Source organism: Lithobates pipiens, unplaced genomic scaffold (assembly GCF_037356315.1).
Source record: "Lithobates pipiens isolate NorthernLeopardFrog02 unplaced genomic scaffold, aLitPip1_a1.2 Scaffold_25, whole genome shotgun sequence".
Taxonomy (NCBI): Eukaryota; Metazoa; Chordata; class Amphibia; order Anura; family Ranidae; genus Lithobates; species Lithobates pipiens.
This window is the reverse complement of record NW_027507787.1, coordinates 176,268,541-176,294,475: the sequence shown is the minus strand read 5'-3', so window position 1 is coordinate 176,294,475 and position 25,935 is coordinate 176,268,541. Positions and strand designations below refer to the sequence as shown.

The following is a 25,935-nucleotide window of genomic DNA, read 5'->3' as shown; positions in this document are numbered from 1 at the left end:
CGGCGTTTCTGGACGTCCGCGGAAAAATCAGGGAATATTGCAACTTTAGTATTGCCCACCAGGATATTACCCTTTTCCCGGGCCATGCGGAGGGCAGCATCTCTGTCCTTATAGTTCAGGAGTTTTGCAATAAAGGTGCGTGGAGGTGCACCCTGAGGTGGAGGCCTGGCAGGCATGCGATGCGCGCGTTCAACCGCCAGCATGGGGGAGAAAGACTCTCTGCCATAGGTACTTATCAGCAATTGCTCCAGAAAAGTTGTGGGGTCCTTACCTTCAGCCCCCTCCGGAAGACCAATCAGTCGGATATTGCATCTGCGTATGCGGTTTTCCATTTCGTCCTGTTTAGTAATCAGGAGGTCTATTTGCTTCTGCATATGGTCAGTGTCATTTTGCAGAGGTGAGAGAGCATCTTCCACATGGCTGATACGGGTCTCAGTGTCCCTCACCCGGTCCCGCAGCTTCTGGAAATCTTGTCTTAATAAAGAAATGTCCATTTGCACCTCCTCAATCTGGGATGTAAGGGACGTGCGGCATAATGTAATTGCTTCAAGAAGCCTGTCTGTGTCTCCCGCCACACGCGGCCCTCCCGGTTCCTCCGCGCCGCCATGTTCCTCCCCTCCTCACTCACATGTCGGCGGTATTGGGACAGCCGTGCCGCCGCTGAGCGCTGAGATTTTGAGGGAGACATATGCTCCGGAATGGAGGGACGCCTGCCAGATGTATTAAGGTGAGTATCGGTGCTGTGGTGTCACAGGATCAGCGTGGGAAACAGGATTCCTCGGCGGAGCTCCGGAGACACGCGTCCTACTCCATGCAGGTTCAGGCCACGCCCCCCCCCCCCGCAGCTCCTTTAATGTTGCTCTAGGCTTCTTGGCAGCCTCCCTGACCAGTTTTATTCTCGTCCTTTTCATAAATTTTGGAGGGGCGTCCAGTTCTTGGTAATGTCACTGTTGAACCATATTTCTTATCATACATCACGGGACACAGAGCCATAGTAGTTACTGGTTATAGGCCACCTTCAGGTGATTGACACTGGCACACACTAAGACACAAAATGCACTCCCTATATAACCACTCCCACTACTGGGAGTACCTCAGTTTTTTCCGCAAGTGTCTAAAGTGTTGGTTATAAAGATGTGCTTTGCTGAGCTCCACCGGCACAATCCTTGCTAGGCCTAGCCATGCAGACCGGATCCATGCAAAGTGTCTTTTTGGCTGAATTGAATGGTACCCGGGCCTTGTATCCAAAAAAGGACTTTCCTGTATCGCTTCTATTTAGAGAGCTGTATCCATTTATCCAGTACTTCTGGTAGTGAGGTCAAAAAGTTCACTGGCGGGATGCTTTTACAGGTCCAGGATTGTGAGTTCCCTGAGGGTCCCCGCTTCTTGAAGGTTTAACGGAACCCACCATAAAGGGTGAAGCTTGGGTCTGTTTTACCACAGAAAACCCTGCAGCGGGAAAGGCTAGTGGAGTTTTCTCAGAAATTTTTAAGTTTCTTATGAATGTCTCCTTTTTAAAATTGTAATGTTGTCATGCCTATGTGCCACAACTGGGGGCTGTGTTGAGCACTTGTCTCATGCTTCTCAGAGTCAGAATGTGATCCAGGAAGCATAAGTTCCTCCTCCGGCCAGCAGAAAGACCTCCAGTAAGCCTGGGGGGGTTCCCACTCCCCACCAGACTCCCCATGTGCAGTTTTCTCACCCTTGGAGGAAAGAGCGCCATTTAAAAGTATACTGGCGCATTCCATTCCTTCCTGGAATTACCATAGGATCAGGAGTGCAAGAAAAAAAATGCGGTGTAAAATGTTAGAGGGGAAGGGTGGGGCTTAGCGCTGCGTTGGAGTCCTCCAACGTTCAGCGCGGGAAGGATGTTTTTAACCACTTAAGCCCCGGACCATTTTGCAGGCCAAAGACTGGAGGAATTTTTGCGCTTCAGCAGGACGTCGCTTTAATTACGCGGTTGTGATGTGGCTCCCAAACAAAATGGACTCCCCCCCCCCCCCCCCCCTACAAATAGCACCCCTGCGGGTTATTTTTTGTGCTATAAAAAAAGCGACCATTTTGAAAAATGCGTAATTTTTTACATTTTGCTATAATATGCCCAGAAAGTAAGAAAAGAAAAAAAATTTGTGTGTATGTATATATGTATATATGTGTGTGTGTGTGTGTGTGTGTGTGTGTGTGTGTGTGTGTGTGTGTGTGTGTGTGTATGTATTTTTATTTATATATATATATATATATATATATATATATATATATATATATATATATATATATATATATATATATATATATATATTATATTCTGGACACAGAGCCATAGTAGTTACTATGTGGGTTATAGGGCCACTGATAGGTGATGGATACTGGCACACCCTAAGGCAAGAAGTGTATTCCCTATATAACCCCTCCAATTACTGGGAGTCCTCCGTTTTTGCACCAGTGTCTAAGGCTTTGGTCACAAGTAAAGCTGTGCTGAGCTCCACTGGAAGCTTCCTTGCTGGGGCTAGCCATGCTGACTGGATCTGTCCTTTCATGGGCTAAGTGGATGGTACCCTGGCTTTGTGTCCGAAGAAATTAGGTTTTGCTTGCGAACTCTTCTCTTTAGCGAGCTGGACCCTTGGGTCCAGTACTTTTTGGTAGCAAGGCCATAAAATTTTTACTGGCAGGGTGCTGTCGCAGGTCCAGGATTGTGGGTAACCTGAGGTTCCCCTGTTGCTGAAGGTTTCCTAAAAGGTCTTGGAGCCCACAGTGAAGGGTGAAGATTGGGTTTTTATCTCAGACCCTGCTGCGAGGAAAAGCTAAGGGAGATTTTCTCAGGAATTTCTCCTTCTTATAATGTTGTCATGCCTATGTGTCACCACTGGGGGCTGTATTGAGCACCGACCTGATGCTGGAAGTGGCACAGAAGCCTTCATATTTCCTCTCCTCTGGCCACAACAGATCCTCCGGTAAGAAGGGGGGCCTGCTTCTCTTCCTGTGCACCCAACATTTTTTGGGGGATAGGATGCCAAACTAGTTTCCTTTTTTCAAAAAGAGACCGCGGTCGCTCAGCAGAGAATTTATATTCTCCCCCCCCCCCGCCATGCCTGCATGTTCCACAGGACGCCGCTTGCGCGGGAAAGCACTTTCCTAATTTGTGCGGGGCGTGGCTAACGCGTTAGACGGCCACACGTGCAGGAAGTTGATTTTAGAGCTGTGTGTGAAGCTGCTGCTGGCTGTGGAGGGACAGAGCAGGAGGATGGCTTGTTCAGGTTAGTGACGCAGGCTTTTTCCCTTTGACACATACTTTGCTAGGCTATAGTTCAGAGCCATTAGCTGCTATTAATCCTAGCCTGGTAATGTACATTCTTTTGCTGGTAGTGCCTCTGCTGCAGGCTATGAATGGTAATGGGACCAGGAACTTCTCTAAAGGGGTCAATGGTTTTCACTATAAACCTGAAGCCATTTCCAAAATGTCATCCTCTGAGAGGGATGCGGCTGATCAGATTGAGCCGTCAGGGGAAACTATTGTTGCATAAAACACTGCAGTCCCTGTATACACACAAGGTTTTTTTTCTTCCATTTGTAATTTGGAAAGAAGATTGCTATGTCTCTCCATAGTGGGGCTGAACATGGCAGATTCCCATCTAGTCCTCAGGACCCTCTTATTGAGGTGCAGGAGGTTGGGGATTGGGTAGATCTTCCCAAATATTTGGAAGATATTCATTTATCCTCTTCTGAGGATCCTAATATGGAAGGAGTAGCCTCACAAGACAGGTTAGAAACAGAGCTTGTGTATTCTGAATGGCAACATCAGGATAAACAATATTATCCTCCCTAGAAATTCTCCACACTTTATCTATGGAAGAGGATTTCTATGAAGAAAATGGGAGGGGGGGGGGGGGGGGGGGGAGAGAATCGGTTTCAGCAATCGCCTCAGTGAGCAAGAGTCTCACATATCCGGTGGATAATACACCTATGTTCAAGGATCCAACAGATAAAAAGTTGGAACTTCTTTTCTTTCTAAAAACAATGTCTTTAGCAAGTTAAGTAGCGCAGCCGGTTCTTGCTGCAATTGGTGTATCTCAGTCCATTAAGGAACAGTTTGTGGAGATACCTGAAATTCTGCCTGATCAGCAGGCCGGGCAATGGGCTGGTGTCTGACGCACTAGGTCTCCCAGTAGATGCTATGAAAGACTCTATCATATAAGCCTCATGGCTTATGCTTGGACTAATGCATTCTTGCAGAGTTCTGTGGCTGAAAAATTGATCAGCCGAAGCACCATGTAAAAAGCTCTTAGCCAGTTTTTCCCCTTCATGGTGTACGGCTATTTAGAGACGCTCTGGATAAGTACATCCAAAGTACCTCTAATGGGAATGGCTCTTTTACCAGTAAAGAGGTTCGGCCTCAACCGTCGGGTTCAAGGGAAAGTCCCCAAGGGCAGCACCAGGGTCAGAAGAGATCTTGGGGCAGAGCCCACAAAGCGGAATGCTAAAGCCTTCTCATGAAGGGGCACCCCCGCACATTTGGGTGGGGGGGGGAAAGGTCCTGCAATTCTCAAGATCTGGCAGGAACAATGTTGAGACAGATGGCTTTCTGCAGTTTTTTTTATTTTTTTTTATTTTTTTTTTCCTCTAGGTTAGGACTAGAGTTTCGAGAGTTTCCGTCTCCTTTGTTTTTTTTCTAAGGGATAATGTCCCCAAGGATCCAGAGGTCTTTCTGGCCGCTGGATCATCTAATATACCATTCGGTGATATTGGAGGTTCCCTTAGTGGAACAGGGCACAGGGCTTGGCTCAAATCTTTTACAGTTCCAGACCCAAACTGAGAGCTAAGATCTGAATCGGCACTTAAACATCCGATCCTTTTTATAGTCCGATCGGTTGTGTCCATCCTGCAAGGAGGGGAGTGTGGGTTTTTTTTTTTTTTCCCCCCGATGGCCTCTTGCTTCCCACTCTTAGCTTATTCGGGGGAACACGGATTAATCCCCCCTATCAAGGCACCTATACATTTTTGTTTTAAAATTGGTCTTATCAGCTTTGCTAAATCAGCCGTTTGAGCCTTTATGAGAAATTCCCTTGGTTCTTTTTGACAAGCCAGATGATCTTTCTGGTTGCCATTTCTTCTGCTAGAGGAATATCGGAACTAGTCTTGTAAAGCGCCATATTTGATCAGGCATAAGGATGAGGTGGTTTTATGTAGGGGTGCACCTAATGGTTTTTTTGGTGCCGATACCGAAAATGAAAAATACACTAGGCCGAAAACCGATACAGCACCGATACAGAAAATGACTGACTGTTTTTTTAAAAAAGATTTTCATACAGGAGATGGTCAGAGACTGGGAACATGGTACAGGGGATGGTTAGAGACTGCAGGCATGCTACAAGAGATCAAAGCAGCCTCATAAGTTCTCCTCAGATGCAGCCTGCCTGATAAAAATACATGCACAGTGTTTTCCATGTACTCCAATGGCTTTAGTTCACACCATGCAGTCAGTTTCCGGTGCGGAAACTGACTGCATGGTGTAAACTAGAGCCATTGGAATACATGGAAAAAAAATGTTTTTGTACTGCCAGAAGATCCAAGGATGTTGACAGGCAGCGTCAAATTCCGCTATTTTCCTAATGGATTTGTCAAGTGATTTTTCAAGCTTCAGCTTAAAGAAAATTCTTCCTTCCTCCTTATGTTAGCGCACTCTCATCCAGGGCGATTAGTGCCTCTTGGGTGGTAAATCAGGCCTCTGTCTCAGATCTGTAAGGCTTTGACTTGGTCTTCGGTTCATACGTCTATCAGATTTTATCAAATCAATATTAAAGGTCATGAGGATATTGCCTTTGGGCACAGTATACTGCAGGCTTGAGTATGAGTCCTCTGGCCTTCTGTTTTTGTTGTCTCCCTCCTTTCAGTTGCCATTGCTATGGGACATCTCACATAGTATCTACTATGGCTCTGTGTCCCCTGATGCAAGAAAATAAAACGGGATTTTTAAAAAGGCTTATCTGTAAAATCCTTTTCTTTGATGTACATCAGGGGACATAGAGGGTCCCACCCTTGGTATACACTTGTATTGCACACATCACTGATCTCTGCTCCGATCACAGGGAGCAGAGATCAATGACACTGTTGCTAGGCAGAACAGTGAGATGCTTGTTTACATTAGCACCTCCCCATTTATTCCTCCCTGTGAGACATACGCGGGTATCCCCGCGGTGATAGTCTGCAGGACCCGCAGGCGGATTCACGGAAGTCCCGACATGCACGATGGTACAGCGGCAAATTTAAAGGGACATACCTGTACGCCAATTTGCCTGTCCGTGCCATTCTGCCGACGTGCATCATGTATTTAGAGGTTTACCCCATCAGGCTGAGCATTAATAGCAACGATAGAGCTGGACTATTGCTCAAGCAGTGGATGCATTCCTTCTGGTAGTACCTCTGCTTTGTGCATCAGGCTGTGAGGGGGGGGGGGTAAAAACCCTCAAAAAGGGCTCTAATAAGAATACTACAGTCGCACGGCAGCCTAGAACCATCTCAAAAAAGAGTGATATGGCTGGTCAGGGTGAGCCATCAGCAAGGGCAAGTGTTGCAGCTGCTCTTAACACTGCAGCCCCTATGTATATTACCCAGGAGGTTTTTTTCTTCAACCATTTTAAGCTTGGAGCAAAAAATGTATGCTTTATTTGCATTTCAGACTGGGGCTAAGCCTAGCAGGTCCCTGTCCATTGTCTGGACCCAAAAGATGATTAGCTTCTTCCTGGTCCTTTCAAAGAACTTAATGTCTCCTTCTGAAGAACCTAATACGGAGAGGTCAGGTTCACAGGAAAGGTTATTGGTATAAGCTCTCACTGGGTTGGTCCACTCCACTTTTTTTTTTTCAGCGCAGTCGGTGGATGAGCCCACTTCTGGTTTGTGTTCACTAAAGCCTCCCCAATCTGATCATTCTTTTCCTATCGATTAATGGCTAAGGAAGTTTATGTATTCTGAATGGGAGCACCCAAATAAACAATTTTTCCCTCCAAAAAAGTTTTCAATACTTTATCCTAAGGAGGAAGACTGAAATGGATAAGAACTACAATCTAGCTCAAGGTTATCTGCTGCTGTTTCTAATTAAAAATATAAATGTGCATGCACATTAGAAGTAAACACTCTGAGACAGGTTCAGCTCGGTTACTTCTAACTTCTGATTCGTGGGCGGTGTTAATATTTTATACAGAAAGATGCGTCATTGCTATGTCAGTCTAATTGGTACATCTTATTGGTTAAAATACAAGAGAAATGGAGAAAATTGATGCTTGAAGTTTGGTTGAAGCTGGTTCTGTTATCTCGTATGCATTCTTCTAACGCGTGGGATGTAGGGAGTAGACGCCATCTTTAATTCCAGAGAGTCAATCTGTATACTACATAATAAGTAAGGAGTTGCATAGAAACATGTATACACATAAGCAAATAGACATTTTCTGATTATCATTATGTACATTGGATTCCTTCAAGACTTTTATAAGAAATGGGGAATTCCAGCAATTGACACTGCTATATCAGGTTTTTATTTACAAAGGACCCAACAGATAAGTTGGCGTTCCTTTTTAGAAACTTTCGCCTTGCAGGTTCAGTCGTTTAAGGACTGAGCTACTCCGATCACTGCCAGTGCAGGTTAAAGGACCAATTTACAGATGTACTCATCAGAAATTCTTATGCTTCGCGGTAGAAAATCTTCATTTTCAATTTGTATCTCTACCTTTTTGGTTTGGCTACTGCAACGCCAAGTGTTTACAAAGATCCTGGCTCATCCTTTAGCCGGATTAAGGGCCAAAGTTATAACAATACTAGATTACTTGGATGATCTACGCTTGATGGCTCAATCTGTAGCCCATTTAAACCAAACTTTGGTCACTGCAGTCAGCTACCTGGAAGACCTTGGTTGGAATCTCAACCTAGAGAAATCCTCCTTAAAACCATCAAGGACATTGCAGTACTTAGGGCTGATCATAGATACAGCTCAAAAGAGGGTGTTTTTGCCACAGGAAAGTATCAGTTCCATAAAGGAACTGATTCAGTTGGTCAAAACAAAGAACAATCCTTCTATTCAACTTTGTGTGAAAATTGTTGGGAAAGATGGTGGCTTCCTTCGCGGCCGTTCCTTATGCGCAGTTTCATTAAAGACTGCTACAAAACAGTATCCTGTCTACTTGGAACAAGAAGGTCCAAGTACTGGACTTCCCAATGCATTTATCCCCCAATGTGTGTCAGTCTCAATTTGTTGATATCCACAAATCTTCAAAAAGGGAAATACTTTCTACCAGTCACCTGGAAGGTGGTAACAGATGCCGGCCTTCTGAGCTGGGGAGCAGTTCTGAAAGAAGGATCTGTCCAGGGGAAATGGTCCAAATCGGAGAAGACCTTGCCCAACAATATTCTAGCTATTCGGGCAGTACGCCTGGCCCTGGAGGCCTGGACCCTCAGGCTATGGAATTATCCTGTCAGGATTCAATCCGACAGTGCCACAGCAGTGGCCTACGTCTATCACCAAGGGGGCACAAGAAGTTGCACGACCCAGAGAGGTTGAATCATATTCTTGAGCAGAAAGCAACATTCCTTGCCTATCAGCAATTTTCATTCCTGGGATAGAGAATTTGCAGGCGGAGTCACCAACAATTGTTTCCAGGAGAATGGCCCCTTCATCTCGACATCTTTCTGTCAATATGTCAAAAATGGGGAGTTCCGGACATGGATCTGTTTGTGTCCAGGTTCAACAACCAGATCAAACTTTGTCGAGGAGGGATCCAATGGCATGCGGAACAGATATCTTGGTCTTTCCATGGAATCAGTTCTCACTGATCTCCCATTCTGCTGCTTTAGCCCCTTCTTCACAGGATCAAACAAGAAGGGAAGGAGGTAATTCTTGTGGCCCAGGAGATCATTGCCGAAATCACAAAAATGGCAGTAGGGGGACCATTGGACCCTACCACTGCGGCCAGACCTTCTCTCGCAAGGTCCGGTGTTCCATCCTACCTTTTTAAAAATGATAAATTTAATGGTTTGGCTATTGATACCCACATGCTAAAGGACCATGGGCTGTCAACTTCAGTAGTTTCTACTGTGGTTAATACTAGGAAGCTGGCTCCAGAATGATACACTATAGTCTGGAAGGCATATGTCTCCTGGTGTGAATCCAGGAGTTGGCACCCCAGGAAATGTCATAGGCAGGATTCTACATTTCCTACAGATGGGATTAGAGGTGAAGCTGACCTTGAGTACTATCAAGGGCCAGGTGTCGGCCTTATCTGTATTTTTTTTCCACTTTCTTCACACTCTCTGATTCGTAACTTTATTTAGCAGGTAACAGGATTATTCCCCCAGTTTGATCACCCCTGAACCCTTGAGACTTAAATTTAGTCCTGTTGGCCTTACAAAAACAGCCGATTGAGCCAAATTGAGATATTCCATTGGTCCTCTTGACGAGGAAAAGCGTTTTCTTGGTTGCCATATCTTATGCAAGAAGAGTATCGGAGTTGGCTGCTCTTTCTTGTAAAGAGCCATATTTGATTATTCAGAAGGATAAGGTTGTATTGTGACCTCATCCTAATTTCCTACTGAAGGTGGTATCAGGTTTTCATTTAAACCAGAATATTATTCTGCCTTTTTTTTTTTTTCCAGAACCTTGCTCTGTGGTAGAAAAGTCACTACATTCTCTTGATGTGGTGAGGGTGTTAAAGGTCTATTTGCAAGCGACTGCTCAGATTCGTAAAACAGATGTTTTGTTTGTGCTGCCAGAAGGTCCTAAGAGGACAGGCAGCATCAAAGTCTACTATTTTCTATATGGATTTGTCAAGTGATTGTTCAAACTTATGGTTTAAAGAGGAAAATGTCTCCTTTTTTCATATTAAAGCGCACTCCACCAGGACTGTTGGTGCTTCTTGGGCAGTGCATCACCAAGCCTCTATGGCTCCGATCTGCAGGGCCGCAACTTGATCTTCAGTCCATACATTTTACCAGATTCTATCAAGTAGATGTAAAAGGTCATGATATCGCCTTTGGGCACAGTGTGCTGCATTATAAGTCCTCTAGTCTCTTGGTGCCCTACTTTTTGTTGTCTCCCTACCTTCAGTTGCCATTGCTCTGGGACATCTCACATAGTAACTATGGCTCTGTGTCCCGTGATGTACGATAAGAAAATATGATTTTTAGAACAGCTTACCTGTAAAAGTCCTTTTCTTTGAAGTACATCACAGGACACAGAGGTTCCTCCCTTCTTTGGTATACACGTGTATTGCTTGGCTACAAAACTGAGGTACTCCCAGTAGTGGGAGGGGTTATATAGGGAGTGCACTTTGTCTTAGGGGCATGCTAGTGTCCATCACCTGAAGGTGGCCTATAATCCACATGGTAACTACTATGGCTCCGTGTCCCATGATGTACTTCAAAGAAAAGGATTTTATAGGTAAGCTGTTATAAAAAGCCTGTTTCTCCAGTGGCAACCTGTGAAGCTCTGGTAAACTCGATACCCAGGAGGGTTAAGGCAGTGCTGGAAAATAATGGTGGCCACACAAAATATTGACACTTTGGGCCCAATCTGGACATTTTCACTTAGGGGGTGTACTTTGCTAGCAGTTTAGACATTAAGGGCCGGTTCACACTGGGGGCGATGCGAGGCGACACGACTTGCCTCGCCGCGACCTGCCGCGACATCAGCGGCGACTTGCAAATGACTTCTGTATAGAAGTCAATGCAAGTCACCCCGAGGTCGCCCAAAAGTAGTACAGGAACCTTTTTTCTAAGACGGAGCGACTCGAGTCGCTCCTCTTAGAACGGTTCCATTGTACAGAACGGGGGCGACTTGTCAGATCGCGGCACGGCAAGTCGCGTCGCCTTGTGTCGCCCCCTGTGTGAACCGGCCCTAACGGTTGTGTTATTTTGAGGGGTTAGCAAATTTACATTGTTGGGCCTCTTGCACATGACACTCCTGTTTGAACATCTACTTTTTCAGACGTGTTTGTTTTTTTTTTTTTTTTTATTGAATTTGCGCGCATTTTTGAGCATATGCGTTCGCAATTGAGCAAATTTTTTGCACAAACGTATTCTCACGTTCTTCTTCATATTGTTAATAGTAGCTATTGGTGCACATTTGTGCGTATTTGCGTGAACTTGCGCACATATAGGTGTAATTTACTGATCAAATTTTTTTTTTCTGAAATGCATGGTGCTTGTTTACACGCCTATGTGCTTAGGCACATTAAAATGAATGGGCTGTATTTTTGTCTAATGGCTGGGGAGAATACAAAAAATGTGAGGGGTGGACTCTTGTGAGATGCTGTATACATACAGGTGGTCCCCTAGTAACAAACATCCTACTTTAAAAATGGAGGGAGACAACAGGAAGTCACAAATTCTACCCCTAGGAAGGGAAATAACTCCTGTAAGAGTTATCATGGCAAGAAGGTCTCTCCACAATCTTTCACTAAGGCTGGTTTCCACAACAACCCAAAATTTTCAAAATCCAATTGTCATTGGGACAAAGCGAGGGGGCATTTTTATGAACTGGGGCACACACAGCAAACCATTTCAGGGGTCTTAACCCTTCCCTATGCTATCCAAAAAGTTTAAATGTTTGTTTTTCTTGGCTTGAAAAAATTTACCTGTTCTGACTTACAAATTCAACTTCAAATTCAACTTAATTCAACTTAAGAACAAATCTACAGAGACCCTATTTTACTGGGGGCTGTCTGTATATGTTCCTGCCATTAGAAGTTGGAACAAGGCTAGTGTATACAGCATCAACTTGTATTAGTTTCTGTACAGTTTATGAAATATCGCATCAAAGAAATATTTAAACAGATGTGCTTAGAATGAAAGAAGTTACTTTGATAAGCTACATGTCAGGAACAGTACAAAACAATCCAGTTCCATTTGACTGGTTACTAGGTTTTCAATTACTTGGATAATTGAGAACCCTTATGGACATCATAATCAAGTTGGAAAATGGTTAAATTTTTTTACTTTGCTTTTGTAAAATGAATGCACTAGGTTACAAATTATATGTGTGTGTGTGTGTGTGTGTGTGTGTATATATATAATTAGAGTTGATTGACCACTCTATACCAGTGTCGATCTCTTGATGAGAGCAAATATAGTGATCGCTACTAGCGCTGGTATAGAATGGCAGATCCAGCTGTTTTCTTGTTCAGTTTGTGACTTTGTTCTGTGAGATGAGCTATCCAACGTCACACTAAGAAAAGCTATGTATGTATTTTAATTTAATGCGAATGGCGATTAGAGTGCAGTTTTCATTCTAGCATTATTGAAAAACCTGTATTCCACTTTGTTTCATTCCTAGACTCAGAAACAACAATTATTTCAGAGAAGAGGTGCAGAATTCACGCTGGCTAAGATTGCCAAACACTTTGCCACTGACCTGTCTACAGGATTGCCTCATCTCTGGGAAGCAATGGTTGGACCCCTGAGGAACTACATAAACGTTGACCATTTTGGTGGGTTATGGTATTTTTTCACTTAATTCAATGCTTTTACACAGGTTAAAAATGCATTTCAATAAAGTGATAGCGGAGTAGTGCACACTTTGACCAGCTGAATATGGGGGATCCTGAGCTTTTCACAGCTGGGCTCCTATGACTTGGTCTTCAGGATACGTGGAAATGGCTAACTTTGATATCTCATGATTGAAGTCCAGCCTGAGCTCATTTTTAGGCTGGGCTTCTCCTATGGGTCACAGGGGTGCAATTCGTTTGGAACTCCTGTGATCCGTTTTCAGCGCTGACGTCACATTAATCTGTCCCAGCATATCATCAGTCTGCATCCACCAGGTGCCTGGACTGATCCCTGTCTCAGCGAGCCACTGAGGGCCTGAGACAGCAGTCTTGCACAGCTCAGCGCTCCAGTGATCCTGGAGTAGCAGAGAGGAGAGTTGCTGATTGGCAGTCAGTAGCACTCCGCTCGGATCTGTGAGATATATTTGCTGGCTCGCTTCTTAAAGCGGGAGTCCACCGGGACTCCGCGTTTTTTTTTTTTTTTTTTTTTTTTTTAAAAGCCAGCAGCTACAAATACTGCAGCTGCTGACTTTTAAAATAGTGACACTTACCTGTCCAGCCCGCCCGCGATGTCGGCACCCGAAGCTGATCTCTAGGTCGTCTGTCGGGTCCTGCCGCCGCCATCTTGGGTATGGGAATCAGGAAATGGAGCCTTTCGGCTTCATTCCTCGGTTCCCTACTGCGCATGCGCGAATCGCGCTGCGCAATAAGGACGCTCCCCGCTGCCTCTGGGATCTGTGTGTTTCCCAGCAGGCAGCGGGGCACTTGCGGGAAGGGGCGTAAGTTACGCCCCTTTCCGCAGAGAGCTATCCCGGAAGTGGGTGCAGTTACCTGGATTATCCAGGTAACTGCACCCCCCTCCCCCCTGAAAGGTGCCGATTGTGGCACCGGAGGGGGGGGAGGGTTCCGATGAGCGGAAGGTCCACTTTAGGGTGGACCTCCGCTTTAATGCAGAAGGACTGCATCCACATAGGCAAGTCTGAATGCACACAAAACGCTTAAAGCTGGGTTGGCTAGGGGTATTCCGATTGCCTTTTCTCCTAGACGTTGAGAGTAATTTGATGTGTGTTTGTGCATTAAAGTAAAACTGTTGAGATATAGAAGTGCTTGTATTATAATGTGTATGCACATATACATGCAAACTAGTTGACTAGGATGCCTTTCTGTGACCATCTCAAAGTTTAACTGCTATGATATGCTAGAAGGGAGTGACAATTGCAACTATTTATATTTTGTGTATGAGGCATAAGGACCTGTAAACTGTCTGTCTGGTTTTGTTTTACCCCCTCAAAGTTTAGCGATTAAACTCCAGTTTTTGCATAAATGTTTAAAAAGCTATGGACTTGTGGTTATGCATGTTCCCTGCCCCAACCAACCCCTTGACTTAACACTGTAACCCTATAAAAGCTAAGATGCTTTTAAAGTGCTTTGTTTTTATCTTGCATATATATTATTATTTTTTTATTTTTTGTTAGATGGGAAGCTCTTATTAGAAAAAGGAGATGATCATGCGCAGGAGCTGGTTAACAGCCTCCAAGTGTTTGAAATTACTGCTGCTTCTATGAATTCCAAGCTTCACCCTCTGGTAATGTACAATTATCTAGGTCTTCATTGGATGATGGTGGGAATGGTAATGTTTGTGGTGCATAAGAGTAATACAGCCTTAAACCACAGATGCATTTTGATAACAGAAAGTTCAGTGGAGCAGCTTCATTTTTAGCGTTGACATAAAATGTATTTATTTTTTCCCAGTTCCCCTCATTCTTTAGACCAAGTGGGCGTTCTCACACATCTTTTTACACTAAAGAGCATAGAAGGTTTTATGCACAGATCTTGCAGTTATTCCGCTTGACACCCGAACTGCAAGATTTCACAATTTCAGTAGTTTATTCATAGATAAATGTCGCAGACCACATTGGTGGGTTGGTTCAGAGGCTCAAGAAAGTGTTGGTTCTGTATGGTTGAAGGTAGGACCGTAGGAAAAAGAAATTGGATAATTTGGTTAAAAAAAAACACATAATGGGACGTTAGAATTGGGGTGAGCGGAGTAGTCTATGCACAGTCATTCCACTATAGGCCAATTTCTGACGTCTCCTCATTGCTTCTTCTGGAGATGTAATTTTTTCCCCCCTGATTAGTCTGTATTTAAACAAAACAATGAATTAAACTGAACACACCAGTTAAATAAAACACCCAAAGGTGCCTATACATACATTGCATTCTCTTTAGAACACGCTGGGAGCCCTGAAAAAGGCACTTGACTAGTCAGTGACTTCACATATTACAATGCCCTAGATGTCTTGGGCTCTTGGGGTGCTCTGGCAGTGTACGGGCAACTCTGCGTGTCTGTATTTAATTGATGTGATCAGTTTTAATCCAGTTTTAAAATAATTTGTTTAAAGTTCAGCTTTAGTGCTAACTATTAAGCACTTGGGCCCCATGCACATGTGCACCTTCCAGGAATGCATGGAAATATGCAATGCAATGCATTCTTAATGACACCCCAAATGCTGTAAAAACGTGCCAAGCTTACCGCCCAAAAAATAAAAGGAGCTGCTTTGCCGCGTGTAGAGCAGCCCAGTCCAGTAAACGCGCAAAAACACAAAAAGCGGGTGGGAACATGAGTTCCCACTACACCTATGGTGAACAGGGTCTTGGACAGACCTGAAGCTACTCTGAAAGAATTTAAACTTCTGTGAGATAAAACAAATGTCCTAAAAAAAAAAAAAAAATGGTTATATCTTCTCCAAAAAACTGATAATTATTTAACAAAAATTAACTTCAACTTAAATGGTGTCTTTCTCTTTCAGTTCAGGAAAATTACAAGTGAACTTTTTTGTTTTGTTTTTCTGTTTTGATCAAGTCCAGATTTACCTTGTAGCTCTGCATTAGGCAGGCTGTAAAATGGGCAATTGTGGATTAAGATACTGTGCAATTGTTTCTAAACTGAATGTTTCCTTACCAGCTGCTTCAACATCTTCCTCATCTGTTCACGTGTCTGCAACATCCGTACACTGCAGTGAGGCACATGGCATCTCGATGTGTAGGAGTTTTGAGCCGTATTGCTACCATGGAAACAATGAATGTCTTTTTGGAGAAAGTTTTGCCTTGGCTCAGTGCCATTGATGATAGCACAAAGCAGGAGGGTGCAATTGAAGCTCTGGCCTGTATCCTTTGTACTTGTTTGTATTTGTTCTTGTTTAAAGCTTCCCCCTCGCCTACTTCTGTTTTTGATTTTCCAGCTCTGAAGTATTTAGTGACACATTTTATAAAATCGCACATAAGTATGATTTTTTTGGGAGGGTTATAGTGAACTTAAAATGGTTTTCTGGTTTTAACAAATCTGTTTTACTTGTTCATGAAAGGTTTTTAATATTGCCTGTCTTTTTATGATTTGAGCCTTAATTGTACAATACAAAGGTGTAATGGAACAGCTGGAGGTTGGCATTGTTCCATACATTGTCCTGCTTGTTGTGCCGGTATTGGGTAGAATGAGTGACCAAACGGATAGTGTTCGCTTTATGGCAACGCAGTGTTTTGCAACTCTCATCAGGCTGATGCCCCTAGAGGTAAGTAAAGATATTCTGTACAGTTTTACATTTGTCTCCACACCTTCTGCTAAGGTTCTTTTTTGTTTTTAAAGATAAGATTTCCCCACTTTAAACTGATAAAGTGGACATTCAACCAAAACTTTAGCTTTGTAAATGTGGGCCAAGGTTAGATTCTGGTTGTTGTTGTTGCCATATCTGTGAAGATTCCTTAAAATTTCTTGTTGCTATGCCATCCCTACAGAATGCTGAGAGAATAATTTGAGGACTCCCTCTAATCTGAAGTGGTGTTAGTGGCGGTGTAGTGGTCTGTTACCCATCAATATTTCCCTTTTTACTTCAGTTTGGAGAGATGCAACAAAAAAAACTCACCGGGGACAGAAATGATCATTAAAACCTGTCAGAAGTTATAACTCTTCCTCTATTTCTAAAATTAAGCGTTGACAAATATGTGAGCATGGCTGCAATACACTAGAGCAGGGGTCTCCAAACTTTCTAAAAGGGGCTAGTTTACTGTCCTCAGACTTCAGGGGGTCTAGACTGTGGCCTTTGGGGTTAAGAAAAGGTCCCCGATGTTTGTGGGAAAACATGCCCCATCTTTGGTGTCAGTGGGAGGAATTGTGCCCATTATTGTTGTCATTTGACCCAATCGTCATTGAGACAAAATTGTTCCCCATAGTTTGTCATTGGCATGAATTGTGCCCCTTCATGAGGGGGGCTATTTTTGCCCCATTGTTGCTTTCAGTGGATGAAATGGTGCCCTAAGGTCTAGGTAAAAGCAAGCAAAGGGCCACGGTTTGGAGACCACTGCACTAGAGGATAACGTACAAGTGTGCGTACAGCATGATTTTGGAACTGCCACAGAGCAAAAGATCATGCCTAATTTACAATAATTACACCCTGATGGGTTTTACTTCCTCTTTATTCTGCAAAGTAAAAGCCTAATCGGCTAGTATGTGTCACATGCTAGCCCATTATGTGCTGCTCCCCTGAAAACAAAGCCTGCGATGTCCCCGCTGGTGGCTGCATCCATCTTCACCCCTCTTCCTTCTGGCACTGTGGACTCCGGCTCTAACTGGCAAGAGTCGGATGACGTCACTCCTGCACATGTGCATGGGCGCTGACGGTCACGGCACGGGCCCTATAGAAATTGCACAATCGGGCCCTTTCTTTAGTACTCGTGCTCCTATGACGCCAGCGCAAGCATATATGGTAAAAGTCTCCTAAACCGTGCAGGTTTAGGAGATATTTTCAGTACCTACAGGTAAGCCTTACAGACTTACCTGTAGGTAAAATTGGTCGGTAAGGGTTTACAACCACTTTAAGTATAGTTACAATATAAAGCATTTTTTGGCTGATGGTGATGTCATAAGATTTTTGTAAAATAGTTCAGTATTAACTTTTTGAGGCGAGAGACTCTCAACTGTATCTCGGCATCACAAATTGTAAATGCAAATTCATTTTTAACCCCTCCGCGACCACGCTATAGCCGAATGACTGCTACAGCGCAGTCACACAGTGCTTCCTTGCACGCCCAAGCAATGATCGCTGCATCCTTCAGACTTGGCTGATCACAGATCAGGATAAAGAGCCAATTACAGCGGCTCTTTACCATGTAACCATTCACAGCTGATCGTGTAAACAGAATTTGCTGGTTATTGGCAAGCCTCTCCTCACATTGACCGTGCTTGAGAAGAGAACCGATAATCCACACAGGGGAATATCTACACTTTTAATCAGCGCACTGATAATCAGTGTCCTGATTATTAGTGCTGCCTTGTCAGTACCCATCAGTGAAGAAGAAATACAAAATTTTATAACCGAGGCACTTTTTTTTATTTTTTATTTTAATGTTCGGTCTTTTTCCATTTGTTTAGCAAAAAAACTATTTAAATACCACCAAATATTGTCTTAGTACAGTGTTGCATGACCGTGTAATTACAAAATGCGACAGAGCTTAAATCTGAAAATTTTGGCCTGGGCAGGAAGGGTTTGAAAGTGGTTAATCAAATTAAGCTCATCCATCCATGTGTTCTGTTGGGGAAATTACTTTGAAAATCAGCTTTCTATCATTTCTAGCTGTGGCCATCTTGAGTAAGGTAAGATGATTCATCTTCCTGGAATTATCGTTTACTTCCTGGAATTAATTTGCCCTTATCTCAGGGATGCTGGCAAAGAGGTTGTGCTTAGCTGAGAAATCTCCCAATTGAAAGGGGGGAAGAAAAGGCCATGAAGGCTCACGAGGATGTGTGGTATGTTCGTATAGGCCAGGAAGCAACGTATGCATATGTAATAAACGTTTATCTTATCTATTTGCTAATGCTTGCGACAATTGTTCAGATTGAAAGCATTTGGTTCCACTTTAATATACAGGTCGTCTTGTTTTTATTTTTATATTATCTGATGAATCCAGTCATTGCCTACATCTTGATGTTATTATTAGTGTGTGTGTGTGTGTGTGTGTGTGTGTGTGTGTGTGTGCGCGCCTTTGCATTTTACCACCTTCTTAAAAATAATGCATGCTCACCACTGTGGGTAGTGCTTCAAGTTCTAATGCATTTTGACAATTGAATTTAGCTTTAAGCCTCTGAATCACTTTTGGTGTTGGTTTTAGGCTGGAATCTCAGATCCACCCAATATGTCAAGCGAGCTAATAAAACTAAAAGCCAGAGAGCGCAACTTTTTGGAGCAGCTGCTGGACGGAAAGAAATTGGAAAATTATTCGATCCCTGTTCCAATAAAAGCTGAACTCAGGAAATACCAGCAGGTAATATGCCAGGAACCGTTACACTTCCTTCAGTGATTTTACTACCAGCAACCCTGGCATGTTCTGTGTCCTTCAGATGACGGCGATAAAAATTACTGCCAATCATTCATTCGTGGTACCCTTATTTTTTTATTTTTTATTTTTTTTACGGTTAAAGATTGTCCATCTGTAGTTTTGCATTTGACTAAATACAGCATAAGCCAGATGTACTGCTATGCTTGTAATTTGTGGGTTATGAGTTTGGTATAGCTAAAGATGTTGATTACTGTAGAAATGTTTCTATGGCAGCTTACCTTCTCTATTTATAAAGCTATTTTTAAAGCAGGAGCTGAAAACTTGTAAACGCACGGTAATAAACAGTGGCAAGGATTTGGTTTCCTCACACGTGTTTACACAGCTTTCCACACATTGCAATCTCCTTTACCAGTAGCACTTATAGAAGGCCACAAGGAGAAAAGGGACTGGTCAAAAATCACATTTTCTTCATGCTGTTAGTGCTCATGCCAAACAATTTTATGCTTTTGTAGGGTTTTCTTTTCTTTTTCTTTTCTTTTCTTTTTTTTTTTTTTTTTTTTTTTTTTTTTTTTCTCCAGGGCTCCAACTGAATAAAAAGGGCATCGGACAGAACGGTTTTATTAATAAACAAGCTCTCTAATGCATGTTTTAAAAACTGGTGTAAATGACTAAATGTGACCTAGAATCTGATTCTTGCAGTCCACTTCTCTAGCAAAGTGAACTGCAAGAATCACTTTCTGGCCTGCAAGATTCACTTTCTGTTCTGGAGATACCAAGCGAATAGTGAGGGGAAATCTACAACTTTACACTTGTGCCAGAGTAGGTGAAGAAATCTCTATCTGGATGCCTGCTTTAGTGACGGTTATGGGAGGTGGGGCCTTTCCTGTTGTCTGCAGTACAGGAAATGGGGGGAAGAATCCCCTTGGTGGGGGACACAGACAACACTAAAAGCCTGACAGGAATTTTATCATTTACTGTAAAAATTATTTTAAGGATGCACTAAACAGACTATAGAATCTTTTTACACTGAGTGCAATGGTTTCATTTTAGGATGGCGTCAATTGGTTGGCCTTCTTGAACAAGTACAAATTACATGGCATCCTGTGTGATGATATGGGACTTGGGAAGACTCTACAGTCTATATGTATTCTAGCAGGGGACCATTGTCACAGGTACGGTTTTACCAGTTGTATACCCATGTACTGTAGCTTGTTGATGGGCTGAAGTTAACCTGTTTTTGTTGTGGCAGATCTCAGGAATATAACAGAAGCAAATCCGCAGACTGCATGCCTCTTCCATCATTGGTGGTGTGCCCACCAACGCTGACAGGCCACTGGGTAGATGAAGTGGGGAAGTTTTGTCCTAAAGAGTACCTCAACCCATTACATTATACTGGTCCACCCACAGAGCGTGCCAGGCAAGTACACTTCACTACTACTACTCACTCAGCTCAAATTCAGAAAAACCATTGGGAGCAAATAAAGGGACAGTTGGATTTTTTGGGTTTAGACCACATTTTTTTATTTTTTGCCTGTGGTCCGTGTGCAATTTTTAAAGCCTGACCTTCACCACTACTTCACCAATACTTCAGTGAGATTTGTAATGATTTGATATGACTTTAGTGATACTTCAGCGAGAGGGGCTGTCCATGTCACAGGAACAGTAATGTTATGAACAAAAGTTTAACTAGCAAAAGGTTAATATTTAACTTCATTCAGGCTCATGTTGTGCTGATATAGACACAGGTACAATTTGCTGTACAATTTTAATTATCTCTGGCCGTGAAATTGTGCTCAAGTCCTGAAAGCAATACATGAAAGATTTCTCAAATCTCACTACCTGAAATCGTACCTATTTACCACTTTCAGTCCAGACCATTTTGCTGGCTTAAGACCAGACCACTTTTTTTGCAATTCGGCACTGCATCGCTTTAACTGACAATTGCATGGTCGTGCGACCTGGCTTCCAAACAAAATTGACGACTTTTTTCTCCCCACAAATGGAGCTTTCTTTTGGTGGTATTTGATCACCCCTGCGGTTTTTATTTTTTGCGCTATAAACAAAAATATAGCGACAATTTTGAAAAAAACACATTATTTTTTACTTTTTGTTATAATATCCCCCAAAAATATATAAAAACATTTTTTTCCCTCAGTTTAGGCCGATACATATTCTTCTACATATTTTTGGTAAAAAAAACGCAAAAAAAAGTTTGGTTTGCGCAAAAGTTATAGCTTTTTACAAAATGGGGGATAGTTTTATGGCATTTTTATAAATCGGGGCTTGACAAATTTGCTTGGCATCTAGGAGCCAGGTCGGTAACGGCGATCTGGACCTGTCCCTGGCCTGACATGGAGACGAGTGAGGGGAAGATACTACAACCACCATTTTATTCTCTAGGGTGTTAGAATAAAAAATATATATAATGTTTAGGGGTTCTAAATAAAGGGAAGGAGATAGGCAGGCAATAAAAAAACACAGGGGAAGCTCCATTAGCATTGCTGGTTGTCATACCAACGGCCACCACAAGAGGGCGCCATAGTCCAGAAGGAATCATAGGACCGCAGAAGGCCTCAAAGCCGAGACGGGATACCCCCAGCTGTGCTGCCCCAGGTGCCAGATCGCAAATTCTAGTCGCAAATGCGACCTGGCGCCCGGGTTTTGTCGAGCCCTATTATAATTATTTTTTTTTTTTTTTACTAGTAAAGGTGGAGATCAGCGATTATTTTTTTTTTACCCTGTGAGACAATCGCGGGTATCCCTGCGGCGATCGAGTCCGCGGGACCACGAGAGTCCCGACTGACACGCAAGCGCACCGCCGGTGGCGCGCACACGATGGCAGGGCGGCATATAAAAATGGACGCACATGTATGCCTGCCTTTGCCATTCTGCCGACGTACATTGCAACATTTTTCCTTTTAACCTTTACAAAGAAGAAAAAAAAAAAAAGTTTATGGTAAGTGGAGCTTTTGAACATGGAGTAAATGTTAACTGATAAAAGAAAATGGCACCTTGAGAAAAATCTTCTACTTCCTTCCTTTAGTAATGTAGATCTTGTAAAGTTGAATTCGCAAGTTTAGTTATTCAATGCTGAGCTTTCACTGCTGCTTCTGCTGGTGAGACACTTCCATCTTCGCCCAGTCTTCCGCATTTGCTTTTCTGGCCAGTTTGGCTGAGCCACAATGGTGTCACTCCTGTACATGCGCACAGCAATCTCCTCATCACAGTACAGAGTGGTGCTGTAAATGCCTGCTGACCTGTGCATCTCCTTGTACATTACAGCTGACAGGGAGAAGCATGTATGACAAAGACCGATGGGGTCTCTTCTGTCCTAAAAACACTACCTGTCAACAATTGTTTTTAAAAAGGAGTTTAATATCACTTTAAAGCAAATATATTATAATCTTAGATTTGGTGGCTGCGTTTTATTTTTTTAGGATTTCTTCTTTTTTCACCTGGTAATCTGCCCAGTAAGTCTGTACAACAATCTGTCCTACAGGTGTTTTGGTTTACTGGGACGGGACAAACCATTTTCCACTGACAGGGATGCTTACAGTGGTCAGTTTTTATTCATGTAAAATCTTCCAAAGTGGGGGCACTCTTAATACAGGAGGTGTGTTTACTGGCCAGATCACCAGGTGAGAACTGAGGCTGGGGGGGAGCCTACAAAAAGTAATGCAGTCACCACATTGAAGAATTGGTAAGCTGCAATATAAAGTATATTTTGGGGTTTAATTCTACTTTAGAAATGGTAATTGGTGGAAGCTAAAACCTTATGAGGAGCCTGAGAATGTGCAGTTGTGGAGGTGTTGGTACACAGTGGACATTGACAAGGGAAGAAACCTCACTTCTGCAAAATCGCCTTTTGTGGACCAAGAGAACCAATATGGTGGGAACAGTGTGGTCAATATGATTGGGCTGTAGGCGACATGGAGAATTTCCAACAGGAGTTGGAACACAATACAAAGTTCCTCAGATCGTAATGTTTGCGGGGGCAGTAAACTCTATAGAGAGGACAGTATTCCAGTCTCTACAGGCATTCATATCCAAGAGTGCCATAGAAAGCCAATACTATATGTAGTATACAATACTACAGTTACATAGTTGGTCAGGTTGGGAAAAGACACAGGTCCATCTGGTTCAACCATAAAAATAAAAAAATATACACTCCCAAATACACACTGCTTTAATGTAGACCTATGAAAATGAAGTGTAAACATCATAGACCTCATCCCAGTCCTGCTCACCCATATCTGGAAAGTCTTTGTACCATTGTACAAGAGAAGTCTTGAGGGCTTTCTCTGCAATAACATACCATAAAATCTATTTTGAGTCAGATGACCGTAGAAGTTCTTTAGTTGAAGCTAGAGGGCCTCTGGCTTAACCATGTATTTGCCATGTAGCTATGAGGGACTTGTGTCCAGCCCTTTGTACTTCTGTAGTCCGATCCATGTTTGGTGTTCTTGTGTAGTAAGGAGTGATATGTTTGTATTGCAGGTTACAGCACCAGGTTAAAAGGCACAACCTAATTGTGGCTTCTTATGATGTTGTGAGGAATGATATTGACTTCTTCAGGTATTGTATTAAATTACCTATTTTCCAAGTGTCTTGGCGCTGTCCTAATTCTTCTAAATGTGTCCATGTTCTATAGTGTATTTTCCTTTACTTGTTCGCTGATCTAATAACATGACCTAGAGATCCAATCTGAGCACTGTTCCTCGTTTGCTTCTAGTTTCAGTGCTGCTAGATATCCACATGTTCCTTTTAAAAAGTATAGCTTGCTTGTATGGTACAGAACACAGCCTGAGTACTCATAAACCCTGGGTTATAGGCTCATACCTTCAAGTGATTAGATACTGGCAAAGCTTTGAAGAACATGGCCCCTAGGCGCCTCCCTTATAACTAGGGTTGTGCCGATACAGAGTATTTGCACCTGTATAGGTACTCGTGCAAATGCACCAATACTTTCAGGCTCAGCTCTGAGCTGTCAATGGGTCTCCCCAGTGTTAAGTCTGGTAATTGTAGCTGTCAAAAGCAGACGGCAATGTTTATTACCAACATTGCTCAGTCCTGAAACACTAAAATAAAAAAAATTGTATCTTTTTGTATATTTCTGTTTCTTCATCTGTAAATCAAAGGGAGGAACATTCTTTGTTTAATAACCCTTAATTTACTCTAATCAGCCTTAACGCCCAATTCTCCTCCATTTTAACTTTCCTTTTTTTTTTTTTTTTTTTTTTTTTTTTCTTCACATCTATTTTTTATAAACGATTAAAACTTTGTTTTTTTTTGTTTTGTTGGTGCCAATTTTTACACATATATATCTATTAACATATATATATTTACACATTAAAAAGGTGCTAAATTAAAAAGAAAATCAATTTATTTAATTTGTAAATAACTTTTCAATGCTTTGCACCATCGCTGACAGCTGAAGTTAAAACAAAACATTTGTGGTAGGTATCGGTAACTGGTATCGGCGAGTACTGAAAAAAAAAAAAAAGTATCGGTACTTGTACTCATTGTGTAAAAGAAAAAATAAATATGGTTTTGGTGCATCCCTACTTATAACCCTACCCCACTCTGAGTTGTCAGGTTTTTTTTTTTGCTCATTTTCTTAGGTGATGAACCTCTTCAGTGCCTTCTACTACAACAAAAGCAGCGCATTCAGATCTGTGCAGCCTTGGTAAATCCTTGAGAGCCAGACCCCATGCTGTGGGGATCGCCTGTAACATTGATGCAGGCGCTGGATTCAGCAGAAGCACTCCCCCCTTCCCTTTTAATACAGCCATCTCTGTCCAGGGCTCCAAAATGTGGGCCCCCCTCCCCTGCATCAGTCTCTACCAGAGATGGATCTTGATTGGTCTAGACGAGCTGGGCAATGGGAAGAGAATGAGGATGCCCCACAGACTGTTAAGGAGGCAGACTATTTCTCAATGCCAGGCTCTTATACACCCGAAGCTGCAGCTTCACCTTATGTGGCTATGCTCACTTCGGTGCGCAAAAGCCTCAGTATAGCACTTGATTCTCCTGTCTCGCCATGCGCTTTGGGTACAAAGACCTACTGAATGTAAAAAGACATTCCCTGTTCAAGAACAAATAAGCAATTTATCACAATTGGGTCAATCAAAAATAGGGATGCACCGAATGGGTTTTTTGGTGCCGAAACCGATACCGAAAATGAAAAATACACTAGGCCGAAAACCGATACCGAAACGGCACCGAAACCGAAAATGGCTTTTTTTATATATTAAAAAAAAAGATATATAAAATCGCCTTATATAGTATTATTCATTATAGTATTCATATTCAACTGAATCATTAATTTTATGAATAAAAGAATAGTCCAGTAATGGAAAATAACAGTACTTTAATAAAGCAACCCAAATAAATTGGACAGTGGACACAGAAGATAAAATCATAAAATCAAATAAAATACAAAATTAAATGATAAATTACTACCACATATCCTACAGTGTAGACTTCAGTCAGTGCACATTGAACCATAACAAAATAAATAAAAAAAATGAAATAAAATAATATAAAAATAAAACGACTAAGAAGACTTAATGTCTTAGACTTTATTAATTTTCAACTTAAACCAGAAGAACTAGTAGTAATTCAGTTATCTCTCCCTAAGGTGTCAGCGGCTGCATGTGCGATAAAAGTGTATGTATGTAGCTGCGGGTTACATACACAGTCATACAGTAGACCACACTGTTTTCCGGCCCCCGGGTATGAGCAGAGACATCCTGGAACACGGTCTACAGTCTGGTCTACAGCAGCGGTGCTCGGGCAATCACAGCAAGCAATGTAGACTAGTCTGTTTCTGGAAGTCTCTGCCCATATCTGGAACACAGTGTGGTATAGTGTATAGTACTGGAATATGTGGACAGCCACAAATACAGGACATACAGTTTTGCACATGCAGCGGGCTGAAAGCTTGGGGAGAGAGAGATATAGTTTTGCCCAACAGCAACAAACTATGTATGATGTGTGTGACTGTGTACAGTACTAAAACTGGAGATCTCTTAAATTGAAGTGCAAAAACTGTAGAACTACTACAATGAACAAACAACTA

The 25,935-nt window shown here is 42.5% G+C and overlaps 1 protein-coding gene across 2 annotated transcripts in view; it reads left to right on the top strand.

Moving 5' to 3' along the window:
- BTAF1 (B-TFIID TATA-box binding protein associated factor 1) overlaps positions 1–25,935 on the top strand; it is a 176,689-nt gene that overhangs the window by 100,478 nt on the left and 50,276 nt on the right. For both annotated transcript variants that reach the window (XM_077455229.1, XM_077455228.1), the window contains exons 18-25: positions 12,314–12,467; positions 14,000–14,109; positions 15,490–15,691; positions 15,945–16,093; positions 18,687–18,839; positions 19,905–20,026; positions 20,104–20,271; positions 23,352–23,429. In XM_077455229.1, the coding sequence (XP_077311355.1) occupies positions 12,314–12,467; positions 14,000–14,109; positions 15,490–15,691; positions 15,945–16,093; positions 18,687–18,839; positions 19,905–20,026; positions 20,104–20,271; positions 23,352–23,429 (1,136 nt within the window). The remainder of the gene's footprint in view (positions 1–12,313; positions 12,468–13,999; positions 14,110–15,489; positions 15,692–15,944; positions 16,094–18,686; positions 18,840–19,904; positions 20,027–20,103; positions 20,272–23,351; positions 23,430–25,935) is intronic.